Source organism: Podarcis gaigeae (assembly GCF_964106915.1).
Source record: "Podarcis gaigeae genome assembly, chromosome: 13".
NCBI classification, from domain to species: Eukaryota; Metazoa; Chordata; class Lepidosauria; order Squamata; family Lacertidae; genus Podarcis; species Podarcis gaigeae.
This window is the reverse complement of record NC_139689.1, coordinates 16,144,616-16,164,372: the sequence shown is the minus strand read 5'-3', so window position 1 is coordinate 16,164,372 and position 19,757 is coordinate 16,144,616. Positions and strand designations below refer to the sequence as shown.

The window sequence follows — 19,757 nt, the reverse complement described above, 5'->3', positions numbered from 1 at the left end:
CACGCCTCGGTTTAAGTATGGATTTGGTTTAAGAACGGACTTCAGGAACGGATTAAGCATGTAAACTGAGGTACCACTGTATATGCATAAATTGTTCTTAGTTGGCCGACAGAGACGAAGGGTTCATGCCACGGATCTGGGGAAGTGGGTTTTGGCTCTTGAGCATTTATGTCCTAATAAATCTGTTAGTCCTTTTAAGGTTCTTTGTTCCATTCGAAACCTGGGCTGAAGGGGAGCCTGACTCACCGCTCGTCCATTGGCTTCGATGACCAACCGCTCAGCCTTGGCTTTGCTAACCGGGTAAGGCTCAGTGTGAACAACCTCATATTTGGTGTCTTCGTTTCCCCTGCAAAGAAGAGGAACATGCCACAGGGAATCAGAACCCAATACTTCAATATAGATAAAGAGAGCCCAGAAGCCCCACCTGCCAGACCCATCCTTTTCCGTCTCTGCTACAAAATAATGTACCTCAATATACTTCAGTTTTGTTCAATTAACTCCAATGCACTGTGCTATGATGGTACAGAGGCCACTGTCAAGTGCAGGGCAAGGTGCCTGCATCTTAAAAGAGACAGGTAGAAGGAAGAGTATTGTTTCTCCCAGCATTGCAAAAGCACAGTGGGAAACGCTGCAACTTTAATGTGCATTTATTTATACCTTTTAATAAATGTGCATTAAAGCTGCAGCATTTCCCAGTTCCTATTGCAAGCTGAAACTTATTACTTGATTATTCCCTCACTTCCTCAACAACAGCAAAATCCCACCCCCTACAAAGACCACCCACCCCAGAATTCCATCATATCATTCCAGGGAAGCATCTTTTTATTGCAGCGCATGGACATCACAAGCTTCCTTTTGACTGGCAGGGGTGGGAGAATCCAAGGGAGGTGCTACTGTGTAATCTGGGGGTCCCCCAAATTGGTCCCTCTGCTCTGCAGGGGGTTGGACTAGATGACCCTCTAGGTCCCTTCCAACTCTACAATTCTGTGATTCCTCCCTAGTTAATGTTTTTTAAAATGAGTTTGGCTTTTAGGAATTGCTCAGTTGCAGGCGTCTCCTGCTTTTCTGTCTGTGTGTGTTGTGTTTTGGTGGGTGGGTGTGTTTTCTCTGTTTGTTTTGTAGGGGCAGGGGCAGTTTCAGGCATTGCCAGTTTTTCCTCTGTAAAGCCAGCATTCTCTGGTGCCTACAGATACATTTTAAGATTTGCAAACGGGCCTCTAAAGGTTGGGAACTTGGAATCCATGTATGTTTTCAGCACTCTTCGAGAAGGATGGATTATGGGTGCTTAATGTTCCATTCCTTACACACACACACACACACATACCAGACAGCCGTCTGAGTTTCTCCATTTTCTTTCCTTGCCCCGGGCCAAAATATTCAGCACCGAGACGTTTTGTGTTTACAGACAAAGGAGGCGATTTAATGTTTGCAGACAAGAAACTGCCAATCTCCTGCTTTAGTGGAAGTGGCAATTTAGGCTGCATCCACACACCGTACGTTTAAAGCACATTCAAGGAACTGCGCAAAGCTTAAGAATGGAAGGACAGCCCTGCTGGGTCACTCCAGCATCCTCTTCCCACCTTGGCCAGCCTATGGGAAGCCTGAAAGCAGCACCCAAGCAGAACACCATGCTCTTCCCCTCTTGCGATTCCCTGAAACTAGCATTCGGAGGCGAACTTCCTCCAGCAGTGGAGGCAGGACATAGCCATTGAGAGCCACTGAGTCTGATCCTCTCTTAAAGCCATCCAAGCTTCTTTCAAAGAATCCTGGGAACTGTGGTTTTCCCTTCACAGAGCTACAATCCCCTGCACCATTAACAGACTACAGTTCCCAGGATCCTTCGGCAGGGGAAGTCTCTTTAAATGCATGGTGCATGCACAGTGTTAGAAACAGGAACAGAATATTGCCATGGAGGGAGCGCTGTTATATATAATATATCTCCATTGCCCATCTCCAGGGTTACCGTTGCTGTGTACATGTGTTGTTGTGATGTTGTTAGGGAAGGCACGGGGGAAGCCCTTGCACGGGGGGGGGGGGCGGGGACCACTGCTGGCCTGGACCAAAGCCAGAGGGAACTCCCTGCTGTGGATATCAGGGCTCTGGGTGTGTATGTGTGTGAGAGAGAACACAAGCGCTTTAGGCACATCGCTTTTTCGAAAGTGCCTCCCAATGTTAGGATGGCTGCAGTTCCCACTGGCTCAGCCTAGCCTACCTCACAGGGGTGTTGCAAGGTTAAAAAGGGGCAGGGGGAGAGAACCACCTATAGTTCTGAAAGATGGGTGGGCTTTCTAAAGGCAAAATGTAGTTAGAGGAAGAACTCGCCTGCCCTTAATCACAGACTGAGAAGGAGACAGGTCTGTGCTGTGGAAGGGGAAGGAAGCCCAGCAATACACGCTGGAGCACAGGCAGCCGGGGCAGAGATGCCGGAAGCACCAGGTGAGGCACGTACCTGAAGAAGGGGTCGCCCCTCGCATTGGGCCCCACCACTTCCATGCTGCTGGTGTAAATCAGGTACTGAGTTCCTTGTGTCACACATGCTTCAATGACATTCTGAGTTCCTGTGCCAAAATGATAGAAAACAGAAGGGGAGAAAGGAGAGAGAGAGAGAGAGAGAGAGAGAGAGAGAGAGAGAAGACACATAAGCCACACCTCTCGGCCAGCCCAAGAACCCCATGGTGCCCACATAACCGAGGGGCAGAGATCATGGTCCCTTCCAGTTCCCACCATCCCTGACCACTAGAACATGGGTAGGCAACCTAAGGCCCAATCCGGCCCATGGATGGTCCGGGAATCAGCATGTTTTTACATGAGTAGAATGTGTCCTTTTATTTAAAATGCATCTCTGGGTTATTTGTGGGGCATAGGAATTCGTTCATTTTTTATTTTATTTTTCAAAATATAGTCCGGCCCCCCACAAGGTCTGAGGGACAGTGGACCGGCCCCTTGCAGAAAATGTTTGCTGATCCCTGCTCTAGACCATGCTGGAAACCCTGACAACCGAAAGCACGCCTTGGTTTAAGAACGGACTTCCGGAGCGGATTAAGTTCGTAAACCAAGGTACCACTGTACTAGAAACTTGTTTTTAAAAATAAAAAAGCAAGCTAAGGTTTTCAGCTTTTATCGATTCCATGCCTGTACGATGTCAACTACAGATGTACAGAGTGGGTTTATCAGTGGCAGCAGTATACTTCTGAGTACAAAATGCTGGGCAACGGCAAGGGGAGAGAACCCTTGCCTTCCTGTCCCAAGGTGGGGGGTGGGGTGGGGCTTCCTGGAAGCATCCGACTGGCCACTGTGGGAGATGGTACTCTGCAGCTCTTTAGAGAGATCTGGCAAGGCTCTTCCAATGTCCTAACTGCATCCCCTGAGACAGCGACTGACTGCAGACAGCAAGGGGAGGGCATTTTGGTCGCCCCTGCTGGAAGGCAATCAGAGAGTAGGGGGACTGTGGGTGGAAATATCAGAGGGTTTTTGGAACCAGGATTCAGTGGCTTGGGGCAGGTTGGGAGTTGGGGGTCCTGGGGGAAGAGAGAGACACAAGGGTGTGTCCCGGGTCCCTATAACTCAACCACTGTCCTAGGAAGCGTACCAAATCAGACGGTTGGTGCATCTAGTTCAGGACTGCCCGCAATGACTTCCCAGGGTTTTCAGAGACCTGCCGCCACCACCACAGAGCTTCTCAATGAGGTCCCTTGAGAGCTGGTGTTGGGAAGGGAAGGGATGCTGGGATGTGGAACTCTGGGCCCTCTTCTGTTAAGAGCCAACATGGCGTCACGGTGAGAAGGTCAGGCTAGAACAAGGTCAGGCTAGAACACCCAGCCATGAAACCCCATTAGCCGACCTCGAGCCAGTCAGAGACTTGGTAAACCAGGAGCACACCTTGGTGACAAGCTTGTAGTTTAATGGTAGCAAGACAAACCACAACCCTGTGTTTCCACAGAACATGGTGCCAAACCATGGCTCGGCTCCGGGTAGCACACAGGACGCAGAACCAGGGGAGGAGCAAAGCAGCTGCGGTTTTCTTTTCAAGCACAGTGGTACCTCGGTTTACGAACTTAATCCGTTCCGGAGGTCTGTTCTTAAACCGAAACCATTCTTAAATCCAGGCGAGTGTTTGTAGACTGAGGTAAAGTTTGCAAACCAGAACACTACTTCCGGTTTTGCGGAGTTCGTAAACTGAATACAGTGGTACCTCTGGTTACGTACTTAATTCGTTCTGGAGGTCCGTTCTTAACCTGAAACTGTTCTTAACCTGAAGCACCACTTTAGCTAATGGGGCCTCCCGCTGCTGCCACACCGCCGGAGCACGATTTCTGTTCTCATCCTGAAGCAAAGTTCTTAACCCGAGTCTGTAACCTGAAGCGTATGTAACCCGAGGTACCACTGTAGTTTGTAAACAGGACTGTTCGTAAACTGAGGTAGCACTGTAGCTTAACACTAGCTTATTCTCGCTAAGCCACAGTTTGGCTTGGCCTTCTGTGTGGAATGAAGCTAGCCTGTCTCAGTCCGACTTACCTCAGAGGGTTATTGTGCAGATAAAAGAAGGCGGCGGGGGAACATCTGGAAAAACAAGACCAACCCTGCCCCAACCTTGGTTCTCAACCCACCCTCTTCCAGAATTCCTGACAGTTGTGTAAGGGGATCAACCCACTTTCTGTTGTGCAATAAAAAGCACCTGTTTTAGCCTGTGAGAGAAAATGTTGAAATATATAGAGACTTGGCCTTTGCATCTCATGTAGTGGCAGGAATTTCATCCCAAACTTCACAGGCCCTCCCTGCCGGCCTCTTTACTCCCTGGCAAATGCGACGGACGTTCATAAATTAAAAGGAATGCCCACACATGGACATTATTATCCTTGTTCCTGACTCATCTCTGCCTTGGTTGGTTTTACATCCGTAACCGACAGAGGGTTTTTCCCAAAAACCTCAAAGCCCTTTCCCAAAGACACAAACAAACAAACAAACGCTCCACCCCAAATGGAGCCACTTTTGGGCCATGGAGTCAGAACCGGCTATTAGAGTTTGGTGGAATAGGAAGGTCTGACAGGACAGGACAAAGCTTTTCCTCTTAGGCTGCCAGAAGGAAAGGATGAGTGATAGTGCTTAAAAAACGTGGCAATCCATTCCTGTTGTTTCCTCTCCAGACGCTCTCAGCCAGGAGCATCTGATGTAGAGCCAAAGGGGGGGAAATGGAAGGAGCATCTCAGCTCAGGGGCTGACTTGCTCATGTACCACCCAGTTGCCGCAGAGATGAGAGAGAAGGACATTGGATTCTGCCTTATATCAAGTCAGGCCAAGCTGGGGTGTTGGTGGAGGGGAACCTCGGTTTTAGCAGGGATTTCCATGTGAACCCCTTCCTCAATCCAGGATTTAACACCTGCTGAGGAGCTGATGGGTGAGGATTAAATCTTGCTCTCAGAAGGATTTAACCCCCCTGACAAGCAGGGAGTATAATCCTGCTTCCTTGGCCATGTGCCCATGTTCTCTGTTGGGAATGGGTGTGCATAGCCAACACAGGATTTAAACCCCCCCCTCCATGACCTCCTGAGTGGGGGAAATGGGCTGGAGGTTCCCCACTCCTACACAGGCTGGCAGCGGCTCTCCAATATTTCAGGTAAGAGTAAAAGTCTCTCCCAGCACCTCCTAGAGATGCTATGAATCAGACTGAGACCTCCCACATGCAACCTATGTAGTCTGCACTACTGAGCTGTGGCCTCTCAGGCCGTGCTTCCCAACTAGGATTGATCCCCGGCCTGTGGCACCAGGGCTCAGCCTCTGAAAAAAGATGAAGCTGCAATAATGGTAAGAGGGTATCTGAGCATACACAGAGGGAAACTGCCTCTCCCCTTAAGTAACCAGAGTCTGTTCTTCAGCCTCTGGGATGTGGGGCAGGAGACCCACATGAGATAGTGGCTTCCTGAACCTGGAAACACTCTTCCTTGACCACTGGTCCTGCTAGCTAGGGATGATGGGAGTTGTAGTCCAAAAACAGCTGAAGACCCACATTTGGGAAACCCTGCTTTAGGGTAAGGCTGGGGAACCTGCAAGCAGGCATGTGTTGCTGGACTACAACTACCAGCATCCCTGTCCACTGGCCAGGCTAGCTGAGGCTGATGGGAGTTGGAGTCCAGCAACTGCTGGAGAGCCACAGGGTCTCCCAAGCCTACTTTAGAGGAATTAGCCAGCTAGTTCTTGGAAAGGCTTAACAGCACTGTTTCAGAGAAATCCTTCTGTTTTCCTTCTGTATACAGCAAGGCTAATTTCCCAGTTGTAATATTTTCCTTTCCATTGCAATTTTATTTAGCAATTCCTATTACGTTTTTCACAGAACAGTCTTCAACCACCCCCGCCAGCCTCCTGAAAAACAGATTTATTAGCTTGGCAAAAGCTGGCGTTGCTCTCTTCAAAATATTTGGCTTTTATCTTCTAGAAAGACAGGCTGAAATATTAGCACTTCCCATCAAGCGATTCTTAAAAATCCAGACCTTTCCTTGGTAACGTAAGAGGGTAAGAAGAGCCCTGCCATGTCAGGTCAAGGTTGGATGACAATACATTGTGGTATGCTTGGCCCCAGAACCTCTTGGTTTGGAAATGAAGGCCTTCCTCTGGAACGTGACCTGGTTCACTGGCTTGAGCAACCTGGTAGCATTTGCTCCCCAGCCAAGTAGCTTTGCCCATCTTGCTTGCCTCATAACACTAAACCGTGGTTTATGAGACTGTTTATTACAGCATGGCTTATTATTATGTGCAAACCCTGCCAGAAGCTTACCTATGGTTTCCTTACTGCCAACAAACCACAATCTGAAACCATGGCTTGTTTTGCTATAACTACAGCCTGGCGTTATATGGAAACCCAGCACCATTCCCTTAGCCATGGTTTGTTGAAGTCACCCTGGACACTCACTAAACTCCACAAGACAAGAACAAAACAAATGTTGGAGAAACAAGCCATGGTTTGTTTGACAAACTCGCGGTTAACTCATGGTTTGTGAAACAAACCATGGCTTAGCATTATGTGTGAACCAGGCCGTTGTGGTGCTCTCCTTGGTCCTGTAATGGGCAGAGTGACTTCCTCTGGACCATGGGGGAAAGAGGCTGACTGGGTAGTCTTTCAATTCCTACCTTGAACATTGACCGCAGTGATCTTTTCAGGTGAGACTCTGCCCCAAACATCCACCAGGCTGGCAGTGTGGATGACCAGGTGGGCTCCTTTCACGGCTGCCTTCACATCCTCCAGGTTGCTGATGTCGCCCTGGATCAGAGTCACTTCGATTTTGAGAACGAGGAGAGAGAGAGAGAGAGAGAGAGAGAGAGAGAGAGAGAGAGAGAGAGGGATGAGTTGGGACTTTCAGTTGCTACCTGGGTCAGAGAGAAAAGGCGGTAGCAGGGAACCGGGGACAAATCCATCAACCAAAAAAACCCATGTAATCAAGTCTACCTTGGTTTCTTAATTAGAAAGAACATACTAAACACAAACAGGTCCATGTCTCTCCCCTTCTCATCATCCTCCCTGCCCCCAACAGACGAAGGAGAAGCAAGGTGGCATCAGGGACCCTGCAGGACTTTGTGCTCCTAGCCTTGCCCATATGAACAATTGGAAAATCATTGAGAGCCACAGCTGTCCTTATGCACGCCCCAAATAGAAACATCGGGGGCTGCCTGGAGGCTACAGGGATCTTCTACACATGCAAAGCATATCATTGGATGCAAAACCGGAGCTTAGAAATAGCGATGTGTTTCAGCAATTTGCCTCTGGGCAAATTTCTATTTTGATTTGCATCATTGAATTCAGGAGGGGATTCAGTTGTGTGCTGAAGGCAAACCTTCCCACTTCCGCCCTGTGGCAATACCGAGGCATTCCTGCATACTGAATGAGTGAGACAGCTTAGGAGAATCTTCCTTATGAGTGATAAGCACCGCAAGTGGCAGGCTGTTGAGAAAGAACAAAGCCAAATACCTGCTTATGTAATTAAATGCCTCATCCCAGAAAGCGGGTTGGGCGGATGAGTTAATTTCTGTTTCTCTTTCTCATTTTCCACATCTTGGTGCTTAGCTCTCCACATTCCCACATTGGTTTGTGGACATGTTTATTATTTAAGTCCTCATGAAAACGAAACATTGTTTTTATTGCTATATTCTCAGTTCCCAAGACGCACTCCTCCACTGTCTCCCGAGACAGACAACTAAAACCTCCTAATATACCCCTTTGGTATGGAATAATATACACATCTTTGTAAAGCAACTTCCCCTAACATAATGCATTTTGCATGTCATTCTGATTAATATATGTGTACCTTAACATCTACATATTTGTACACATTACTTGGCTGGAAAACTGCACTGCGAAATTCGGAGATGTGTGAATTTCAAGCGGTGGCTGTGCTTCGGTTTGCCCATTGTTTTAGAAAGTGTGAATTAAGCAGTTTTGCCTTTAAATGCAAACTGAATCTAATTTCTCCCCACCCCTTCCTAGAAACAGCACTGTCTTTTGTCCAGGCAAAGCTGGGGGGGGGGGGGAGGTAGAAACCACACCGTCACCACTTGGCACCATTCTCTGCTGCCCCACGTTTCCTAGAGAGAATAACACGGAGAAGAGAAAATGCAAGAAATTGCAGACCCACCCTCAGCTCAAAAGGTCTCCTCTGCACTTGGACAGAGACTTTCTAGAAACAACACCCGCAAGGCCCATATAGCTGCCCCATAACATGGGACATATTCCACTTCTTTACTTACTGTGCCCACCTATTGAGTGAAGAAAATCTTCAACATTTCAACAGGAAGTCAAAGTCAAGCATGGCATAAGATCAACTTCTTGCTGGCTTTACAATTTGCATCAGAATTATGCCTTCTTAAGGATCCAAAAGTTAAGTTAGCCACCAAACTACCTTCCTTGCACACCTCAGGCATTCTTTACTTTTGCTTTCACACACAAAAAGCATTGCATAATACGTGCGGCCTTATACATTTAAAATAAAAAGAAGGGAGGTCTTAAAATATATATATAGGGGGAGGGGGAGGTGTTCTTGATATCACAGGTGTTAGCCAATCGGCCCCACAATTGGATTAGCACTAAGATAATAAGGTATTGTTTGAAACACTTCTGCCTCTCCCTTTGTTTCAGCACAGCAAGGTCATCATATAAGCAAACGTGACAAAAGATTACAAAAACATCCTGGGCTTAATGTTGTTTTGTCAAGTTTTCCTTGGAACAAGAAACTGTGTTGTTTGAGCCATCGGCCCCTCTCACAACCGCTTTTGTTTTGTTTAGTTTGAGGAGCAGTTTTTAAAAATGCCACAAGGACAGCCTTGGTCACACTGAAGGGACATGTGGACGGGGCTTGTCACAGAAAGCTTAGAGGACATACCAGACAAGAATTCTATTTGGAAAATTGACAGACCACCAAACATTAGCAAATATCCTAGCGGTGTAGAACAATTTAAAAAATAAATGAATATAAGAAGACAGATGAGAACAGTTTCACAAAGAAATCTGATGCTGTACATGAGCCAACTCATCCTTCTGGAAAAGCTGTTTCCAGTTAGAGGGCAGCCACCGTTCTCTTGCAAGAAAAAAATGGGGTGTCCTGGTTTTGCCAAGACACTTGCGGTGTATGCCATGTGCGGTGAAATTATATCTTAAATGCAACAGCTATTATGGCTATTGTCACCTTCAAGACCCACTTGCTTCTCAGGCTAACCACCACGGGATGGAAAGCGAACTTTGGTGTTCTTTCCTGGGCAGCTGGTTTTATCTGTGATAATTTTTGAAGCCTCACAACAGGTCTGAGAGACGTGGCAGGCAGGGAGAACAGGAAGGAACGGGATCTAATGGGTTACACCAAGTTCACCAAGTGCCTCCCTCTCTTTCTCTCCTGCATTTCATAGGCAGGAAACCCTCTCAGGAAATCCTGCCATGATGTCATCTGCTGCGAAACACCTGCCAGGAATGAACGGCCAGGGCACCCGTCGCCCTTCCTGTCCCCATCAACCTGCTTGCCCACTCACCCAGGGACTTTGGGGCCTTGCAGTTCACTCCTGTCTGCCTCCCTTTACGTCACGCGAGGCCTTGACAGGAGGCAGTTCCCCTCTTTTCCGCTTCTTCCTGCCCAGATGCTTTCTGGCCGCCTGTCACTTAGCTGGCTGTCAAAATCATTTTCCCTTCTAAATGTGGTGCTGGAAACTCAATTCTCTGGAACTTGAAAGAGCCATTACCAAGGAGAGGTCACCAGGAGGCATCCGGGAAGGGACCAGAGTCATATTCTCACCCTTCCCAGTTATTTATTTATACCCGACTCTTTTTATTCTTATTTTATTTTTATTTTTAGGAGGAGAAAGCACTCCGAGTGGCTCCAGCTGAGCTCCTAAGCTGTCGCCCATCCTGGCAACCACCAGGCCGAAGCCTGCTTTGCATTAGCAGCATCAAAGCCGCTTCTCAGGGTATTTCCTGGCCCCCAGGATGTTGGGCATTGGCTCCTCATGTGACGAAACGTCGCCTGGTTCACTCCCTCCTCACTCAGTCCTGGTCACAAAGACTGGAGCGAGGAGTAGTACCTGGCAATGGGAAATGCCTCAGCCCCTATTACTTAAATTAGCTGCTTGCGAATTAATATTCTTGCAAGGTACCACTTTCTTTCTAGCCCTTTCCCCTCTAAATTGGCAGAAGGCCAGATTTGGCCCAAGGATTCCCAGTTGCATATATCAAATACACCTTAGCTTTTTTCTTTTCCGATAAAGAGAAAAATGTGGCACGTGAAGCATCTCTTAGGCCCCAGCTGCACTACATATTCAAGGTAGCATCATGACACTGTAAATAGTCATGGATTCCCAACAAAGAACCCTGGGAACTGTAGTGCTGAGAGTTGTAGTTTGTTAAGGGTGCCGAAGAGTTCCCCTCAGAGAGTGACAATTCCCAGAGCGGCTTAACAATTAACCCCTTTTGTCAAGGAATTCAAAAGAAATGTAACTGTGGGCCTCCAAACAACTATCAGCACCCTTAACAAACTACAGTTCCCAAGATTGTTTGGGGGAAGCCACAACTGTTTAAAGTGGGATGACACTGCTTTGAAATGAATAGTGCAGATGGGGCCTTAGTGAGAAAGGAAAATAAACTCTTGCGCATGTTCACAGAAGTCTCCTCTTTATGCCTATCACTTTCACATACCATAAACGACCCCTAGCTTTGTTGACATCCACGGAAACTCACATTTTCTCCCTGCAGAGGCCTTGCAAATGGCCTTAGCTGATTCCACCACCCCCATCCCCTTCATATTAGCAAGCCCACTTTTTACAGGTGTAATAAGCAGCAACCTGCTTGGAAGAAGGCAGATGGGGCTCACTACCAGGGAGGTGTTGGGACTCCCTGCCACAATGAGCCTGCCATAGCAGAGAAGCAAAGCCAAGCAACTTCACCAACTTTTGGTATTGACTCCCACTGCCCACACCTCACCAGGAGGGACGTTTTGCTTGTATTACCGTATTTTTCGCTCTATAGGACACACTTTTTCCCCTCCAAAAATTAAGGGGAAATGTGTGTGCGTCCTATGGAGCGAATGCAGGGTCCTTGGCTTCAGCGATAGCAACATGAAGCCTCCGAAGTGCAGAGGGAGCGCTCCCTCTGTGCTTCGGAGGCTACGCATTGCTTTTGCTGAAGCCTGGAGAGCGAGAGGGGTCGGTGCACACCGACCCCTCTCGCTCTCCAGGCTTCAGGGATAGCCGCCTGAAGCCTTTGGAGCGCAGCGGGAACTCGCACTGCACTCCGGAGGCTTCAGGTTCCTTTTGTTGAAGCCAGGAGAGCAAGATTCTCCTGGCTTCAGCAGAGAGGGAGAGCTGCGCAGCGCCCCTTCAGCCAAGCGGGAGGAGAAATGGAAGGGGCTCCATTTTTCCTGCCGCTTCGCTGAAGGGGCACTGAGCAGAGAGGGGGAGATATTTTTTTCTTGTTCTCCCCCTCTAAAACAAGGTGCGTCCTATAGAGCAAAAAATACATTAACTATTGGCAAAACATGCCCTTGGCTCTGCAGTTAGCCTCTTTTCTTCTCCCCAAAACACCTCCTTCCCTTGGTTCAAACTGCATCCTTGCCGTTAGAAACCGGTGAAACTTCATTGTCTCGTTGCTTCCTCAAATCAAATCAGATGTGCTTTCAAGGTCAGGTCTTGTTTACGCTGGACTGAAACCAACACAGAAGAGACCTTGGACCCAGAAGGATATGAGGCCGAGGTTGCTACTGGGCTTCTCTCAGGGAGAAATCCCCAGGCAAGCCCTTCGTTCCCTCCACCCCACCCCACCCCCTCTCCCGCTTCTCAATTCTTGTTTCTCAGATTCCTGTTTTTGCCCTGCTGCTTGCTACTGAGTGCTATTTGCAAAGAGATTTTGGCAGCGCACGCGAGCTCCGCCAAAGGACACGGGCCAGGCACGAGGCAAAGAGAGTGAATTGCAACCAGCTGGAGTGGACAGCGTTTGGATCATCTGCTCCTCCACAGCCAAGGCTGGCTCTGTACCATTCGCTGCACAGCCCAACAACGGGACTGGGAGCACGCTCTTGCATGGAGGTCCATACTCGGAAAAAACACTTCCATGTGTGGGTGTGGTCTTCTTCAACCCTGCCAACAAAACCCCTCATTGTTTGGGGGTTGGGAGGGTGGCTTTCCTGGGAATAAACCATCGCCACCACACCCTCTGCATCTTGCAGGGAACAGCTTTGAAGGTCAACAGCGAGCTGCGCACCACACATGAGGAAAATGGGCCTGTACCAGTTGAATCAACGTGAGGGAACAGAGTGTTATGGTGGCCCTATCCTGCCCTCCAAAGCTTCCTCCCCGAGAACCGCACAGGCACATTTTCTCGCCACATGTTGGCTGGCTTCCTGGCCAGTTGTTTCAGGGAGAGAACTACTCACGGGCTGGATGCTGTTACCCGCAAGTTGTAGCATCTCAGAGCATCGCCTCCATTTTGCTCTCAGTAACTTTCCCTTCCTTACGTGACAATTGCTCGCACCCACAAAAGGATTTCCAGAGGGGTACAAAAGATGCAGCTTCCTGACTCAGGACCTTTCTTTATTTCCAAACTGGTTGCTTTAACTTATTATAGCAGGGAAAAGTTAGCCCTCTTTGTGTCGTTGGGCACTCCCAACTCCCAGCAGGCTGAGCCAGCATGCCCAATGGTCGGGGAAGATGGGAGCTGCAGTCCAGCACCATGAGGAGAGTCAAGGGTCCCTATTTTAGGGAGCAATACACCAACCCTTTAAAAGGGTGGAATTTATACTTTTTAGTTGGTTTTCATGCATAGTATTTCACTTTATTGATGCTTGGAGGATATTTTGTTTAGTCGTCCTGCTAGGTTTTCAATGAATTTTCCTTGTGTTTTCGCATGTAATGTTTGATACTAAAAAAAAAGATGTTCTGTTTAGTTGTTGATTGTGTTTTATGCAATGTATAAATTTCTGGCATTTTATCTAGTTGCATTTAGCCTAAGTTGTAAAAGGCTTTGTTTTAAAGTTGTAAAGAGCTTTTGTTTTGAATTTAAACAATGTATACAAATTGTCATCAATCAATCAATACCTTCATTCAGATTCCCAGGATAGTTTAAATTAAGGCTGCTTTATGTTTAGCTCTATCTTACAAAGGCTATTTGTTTTTAAGCAAAGCTTATTCTTTTCTTTTCTTTTTTGTAAGCTAACTTTTAAACTTTTAAATTTGAAAGGCGGGACATAATTTTTTTAAATCGAGTAAAGATGAGCAATTCTTCTTCTCTCTCCTCCGCCCCCCCCCCCCGCCATCTATGTTTGTGTTCTGCACCCTCCTAAACTCAGCTGCAGTTAACCCAGTACTGTAACACCAAGGTGTAAAAGCATTCACAGATGGAGCTGCAACCTTTTAGAACACACTTGCTTGGGTAGAGATGCAAAAGCAGACCTTTAACAGCTGTGTAAAACAACAACAACAACAATTAAAGGTGCATTGGTCCCATGTTTCACCAGGCCATCCTTACTCATGAGTAAGGCTCATTGAACACTAGGATTTGATTGCCAAGCAACCAAACATAAGACTGCTCTGCAACATGTGAATTAGATGCCAAGGACTGAAAAAAAAGAGACAGACTTATTGTGCTATTGGCTGCCATCCACATTCCTAGGGTTTCTAGCTGCTAAGTTCCAACATTCTTGCGGAGACTACTCATTTTTTACTTGGAGGGGAAAATGTGTTTTTAAAGGTCACACACCTTCAGACCTTGAAACATATGAGTCCTTTTAGACACCGGGGCGGGGGGGAGGGTTACCGTCCGAGAAAAATGAATAAAACTTAGCGCTACATGGGCTGATTTCTGTTAAACTCTCTCAGGTGGACAAAGGTTGCCAAGATGGAAAATATTTCAGCCTCCTGTTTATATAACCAGGGAAATCAATGTTAAGCTGGGGCTCAACTGGGAAACCTGCCTTAGAAACCAAGGACTTCTAAAGAAGATAGCTGTGGCCAGTTTCAAAACTCCACCGATTTTCAGAAACACAGTTGGGCTTTTTAGAAAGTTAGCTTTTTAGTCCCCGCCACACGCTAGCAGATGTGGAGAACATTTGGTGCTCCAGATGTTGATGAACTACAAATCCCATCAGCCCCAGCAAGCACAGCAGGGGCATGGGATGGTGCCAGTTTCAGTTCACACCAGGTCTAACACGTCATGGGTCCCTTTCATACCTCACCTTTAGGGCACCTTCAGAGGACTTTATTCCAGCATTCATCTATATTTAATTGCACAGAGCTTATACAGCAGGTGCTGTCATTGTTGTTAACCGACCTTCACCATAATGTACCAGGGCAAGTTTCAGCAATTTTAAAATTCAACACTGAAAACAGTTCTAAACAAGTTGCAGCCACAGGTATACGGCGGGACCATATATATCTCAAGTATCCAAGTCCAGTCTTTACTGAGCATTCGTTCTGATTTGTTTGTGGGGAGGTTATACAGTATGACAGCCAGATTTTATCCTAATTTCTTTGTGCGGTGGTTACAAGCCTTCCCACTAACCAATAATTTATCCCACACTTCTTAGCGACTTTCCCCATCGCTTTCTTAAGCACGAGAAGGTAAATGTTTTTAATTGTAAAAAAGTGGACTTGTTGCACCAGGGCTCTTTAATCCACTTTAATTCTGCGAATGTAATTTTCCTAGAAATACTGGCAGTGGTGGTGAACTTATTACCTCCCACCAGCAGTAATGCAAGTGGGGTAAGCAAACAAAACACAAGAGGCAGCTATGCTGATATCATAATGATATTATTGCAGGCCATACCAGGGGCAGTGGAACCTGGGGGTTCTCCATCATTTGGGAGCAGTGAGCATTTAGGGATGCCAAGATATGGATGACCTCACTGGCAGACCCTCCAAGCATCCCTGTTTTCCAGGGACAGTCCGGGATTTACAGAACCCATCCTGGTTTCTGATTTGATCCCGTTTTTCCTTAGGCTGTCCCTATTTTCATCGGAGAAATGTTGGAAGGTGTGGCATTAGGCAACCACCACCCCAAGCCAAGGAGATAAGTAACTATACAACCTTTAGAAGTCATCTGAAGGCAGTCCTGCATAGAGAAGGTTTTTTAGTGTTTTTATATAATTTGGAAACCACCCAGAGTGACTGGGGCAACCCAATCAGATGGGCATGGTATAAATAACGTTGTTGTTGTTGTTGTTGTTGTTGTTGTTGCTGTTGCTGTTGCTGTTGCTGTTGCTGTTGCTGTTGTTATGGAATAGGTAAAGGGACTCCTGATATTTAAGTCCAGTCGTGAATGACTCTGGGGTTGCGGCGCTCATCTCGCTTTACAGGCTGAGAGAGCCGGCGTTTGTCCACTTCCGCAGACAGTTTTCCGGGTCAAGTGGCCAGCATGACTAAGCCACTTCTGGCAAAGCCAGAGCAACACACAGAAATACCGTTTACCTTCCCGCCGGAGTGGTACCTATTTATCTACTTGCACTTGATGTGCTTTTGAACTGCTAGGTTGGTAGGAGCTGGTACCGAGCAATGGAAGCTCACCCCGTCACGGGGATTTGAACCGCCGGCCTTCTGATCGGCAAGCCCAGGAGGCTCAGTGGTTTAGATCACAGCACCACCCGCATTCCTTTCTGTTATGGAATAGGATGCCCCTATTTTCATTGGAGAAATGTTGGGGGGTACGCCCCGACATCCTCCCCTATAGCCTTTAACGTGGCCAGTTGGGCACTTCTCTGGAGAGATTTTTGGAGACTCTCTCAAAATGTATTTGCCCATTCTGTGCAAGACCCTCAAGGAAGTGGAATCCACACCCACACCTCTGCAGGAACAGGAAAGAGTGACCCAGGGGAATGGGCATCTTACCTCTATCCAGGTGTCGCATGCTTTCATCGAGGTGCAAGTCTAAGACGCGCACTTTTGCAAGGCCAGGCTCCTCCTTCAGAAGCATCTGGACCAGAATTTTCCCCAGAAAACCGCAGCCACCTGTCACAAGGTAGATCTGGTTTTTGCTTGATGACCCCATTTGTCCTGTGAGTAGGGAGTAAAGGATAAAATGTGCTTTCAGTCTAGAGGAACAAAAGAACTGTAGAGTTCTGGAAGGGACAAGCGAACAGAAGCTGCAAGCTAAGATTCCCCAGCAATGGTTCAGATACTACTATTTCTAGAATGCTTAATAGGACTAGATAGTTCACACAGGGACGTCAAAGAATTTCATCGCAAATGGAAAGGGAAGAAGAAATTGCTGCTGCCCACGTTTTCGTCCCAGGTCTGGAGCGGAAATCAATCCGACTGACACAATCAGTATTTGCTCACATTGTTTTTTTTAAAGTCCGCAGCCAATATCCAATTAAATACTTGGGGGGGACGGGGACACAATTATTGTTTTGACATTTTGTTTACACTGAAATGAGCGGCGTAGAAATAACTGCACCATTAATTGCTTCAGATTCGTAACTCACATAATTACCTAAGTTACATTAAACAGAGAGGCAGCAAGATGAAGGATGCAGGATTTGCCAGAAACCAAACTTCGGCAGGATGGAAAAAGTGAGGTTGTGACAAAGACAGGTTGGGATGGAAGCCGCTGCCTTCTGACATCCCTGGCTTCACACAGAAAGGAAAAAAAGAGACAGGCCCCACTGCCCTCAGGCTTACGGTCAGTCGAGTGAGGCTTACTGCAGGAGAGAAGGAAAGAAGAGACAGCACACAAAAATAAAAGCGACAGAGGAGACATTGGTAGGCACAGGATCCTTAGAAGGAAGGCAGACGTTTGCAGAGCAGTTTTTGGGACTGCCTCCAAGTGGCTAAACAGAATAGACGCGCCTTTCCAAATGCACTGAGGCACCTGCAGGAGACTGAAGAACAGAGGGGCACGAGACCACCGGCCACAGTGGCAGACAAAAAAAACTGTTCAGAGGCCCCAAGCAGAACAGTCTTTCCTATTGGGCTTACTGGCACATTGCGCCAGGGCGCTGGCCTCTCAGGGGCGCCTCAGCAAGTGGGGGAGCTGCGCAGCTTTGCCGGCGGCCCCCCCTTTCCCTAAATGCCCACCAGCTGCGCCCCGCCAACCATATGGCTGGCAGGCGTGCAGCTTGCATCCCAAGCCTCCGCAGGAGGAGAGCGATCCCCACAGAGGCTTGGGGAAAGGTCGACAACTCTGGGAAAGGGGACGTGGCATTGGAGGGATCTTTGAACCACGGCGCCGGATATGCTTAAGACGGCCCTGGCCCCAAGACAGGGTGGAGAACCTCAATGCGGCCCTCAGCACCTCACTTTCTGGCCCTCAGGACTCTCCAGAGGCCACACTCCCTCCCTGGCCTGCTTTGCAACATCCTTGAGGGTGTTCACCTGGCTGCCTCCCTGAACTCTGACAATGACTCTTGCTTCTCTTGATGGAGGAGGGGGGGGGCAAGAGGGAGTGAGGAAATTAGGTAAAAGGGTAAAGTTTCCTTTCCTCCGGCCCTGCCAGCCACCAGATGTGGCCCTTGGAAGGCTGTCTAGAAGGAAGAATGCAGCCCTCAGTTGGAAAAAGGTTCCCTGTCCCTAATCCAGGGTATTTGCAGCTGCATCCCCACTTCTTGCAATCACCTTTACGGTTCTGCTTTAGCACGTCTCAACTTCAGCTTGAACTGTGAAGCAGGCCAGTTGCTTCCCCTATACTGCAAGATGCACAATTATCGGTCTGGAAAACAGTTGCCCCGGTGATCTATCACAGATAAGCAAGAGGAGGGTTCTGCAAAACGCCAAAGGGAAGCGGTTTAAGGAATCTCTCACAGGAGGAATGCTGGAGGGGAAGGGAAGAAATAAGCACAAGCTCTCTCCATTTTTTTGGGGGGGGGGTCTTCCCCTTCCTCCATACGACAGTGATCAGCTGCAGGGCTTCTGGAGTTTCTACAGATGTCCCCTATTAATCTCAGCACCTGTCAAATGGACCATTTGGAAAGGTGTCCTGTTTCTGTTTCAACATGCCTGAGAGACAGCCCCGAAGCAGCCAGTCACACCTGGTTTGATGCCTTCTAAATCGAGTTTCTCAGAGCACTTTAACAAGCAATCCCTCTTCCCCCGGGGGAACTCTGGAATTTAGTTGTGTGAGGGGAATAGGGATCTGCTAACTTAGCCACTCTCAGCTCCCTTAACAAACTCCAGCTTCCATAACTCTTTGGCCACAGCTGTTTAAAGTAGCATGATACAGCTTTAAATGTATAGTGCATGTGCAAACTAATATTCCAATATTAAATTCCCAGCACGAGGCCACAACCCGCACAGTACATTTTAAAGTCCTTCTTATAACGCTTTAACGGTCACGGCTTCCCCCTGAAAGAATCTTGGGAACTGAAGTTTTTAAGGGTGCTGGGAATTGTAGCTTGGAGGGGGTGGGAATTAAGTTCCCAGGATTCTTGGGGAGGAGAGAGCCATGACTGCTATAAGTAAAGGTAAAGGGACCCCGACCATTAGGTCCAGTCGTGACCGACTCTGGGGTTGTGGCGCTCATCTCGCTTTATTGGCTGAGGGGGCCAGCATACAGCTTCCAAGTCATGTGGCCAGTATGACTAAGCCACTTCTGGCGAACCAGAGCAGCACACAGTAACGCCGTTTACCTTCCCACCGGAGCGGTACCTATTTATCTACTTGCTCTTTGATGTGCTTTCAAACTGCTAGGTTGGCAGGAGCAGGGACCGAGCAACGGGTGTTTTAAAAGTACTGTGTAGATGGGGTCTCAGTTAATAGCTGCATAAAGGCCTAAAAAACCAAAACCAAACCAAATAAAATAAAAAAATGCAATCATGATTTTTTGTGGGTGGGGTGGACAGAACCTGGCATTCAGCATTCCTGGGTCCTAGTCACGTTTCCTAATGAGTGGTTATAAGAGCAGACAATGTCATGGAGTGAGACAGAACTTGCTTTGGCTGTGGGAGGTACAAGATAGAGAGAGATCAGCTCAAAGCCGCCACACTTGCGTAGCCAGATTAAGCTTCTCACAACCCCAAACAGCAAATTACTAGGAAATCTGTGATAAGATGACATTGCTGCATTAGCCTCCGTTCAAAGTCTGCTTCCAGCAGATAAGTAAATGCTTTAGAATAAAACCTGCTTGTCGTTTCTAACCACTCTCTCAAAGAGAAAGATCAGTTGGATTTATAATGGGCTAGGTTCAGACTCCCACCCACAGACTTAACAGCCTGTTCCCTCGTCTCCCCCTGCCCCGCCACCCCACACCTCCCCACAATCTGCTCCAGAGGTTCCCTCAACCTTCCAGAGGAGATTTTGGGGCGCACAGGGGG

At 47.8% G+C, this 19,757-nt stretch overlaps 1 protein-coding gene across 4 annotated transcripts in view; it reads right to left on the bottom strand.

The window, feature by feature from the left end:
- HSD3B7 (hydroxy-delta-5-steroid dehydrogenase, 3 beta- and steroid delta-isomerase 7) overlaps positions 1–19,757 on the bottom strand; it is a 57,282-nt gene that overhangs the window by 6,350 nt on the left and 31,175 nt on the right. For 3 of the 4 annotated variants that reach the window (XM_083707493.1, XM_083707496.1, XM_083707495.1), the window contains 4 exons: positions 16,339–16,503; positions 7,123–7,266; positions 2,450–2,558; positions 247–346 (listed from right to left, as the gene is read on the bottom strand). In XM_083707493.1, the coding sequence (XP_083563619.1) occupies positions 247–346; positions 2,450–2,558; positions 7,123–7,266; positions 16,339–16,498 (513 nt within the window). In that variant the 5' untranslated portion in view covers positions 16,499–16,503. Of the gene's footprint in view, positions 1–246; positions 347–2,449; positions 2,559–7,122; positions 7,267–16,338; positions 16,593–19,757 lie in introns of all 4 variants that reach the window. The other variant, XM_083707494.1, reaches the window with a different exon arrangement.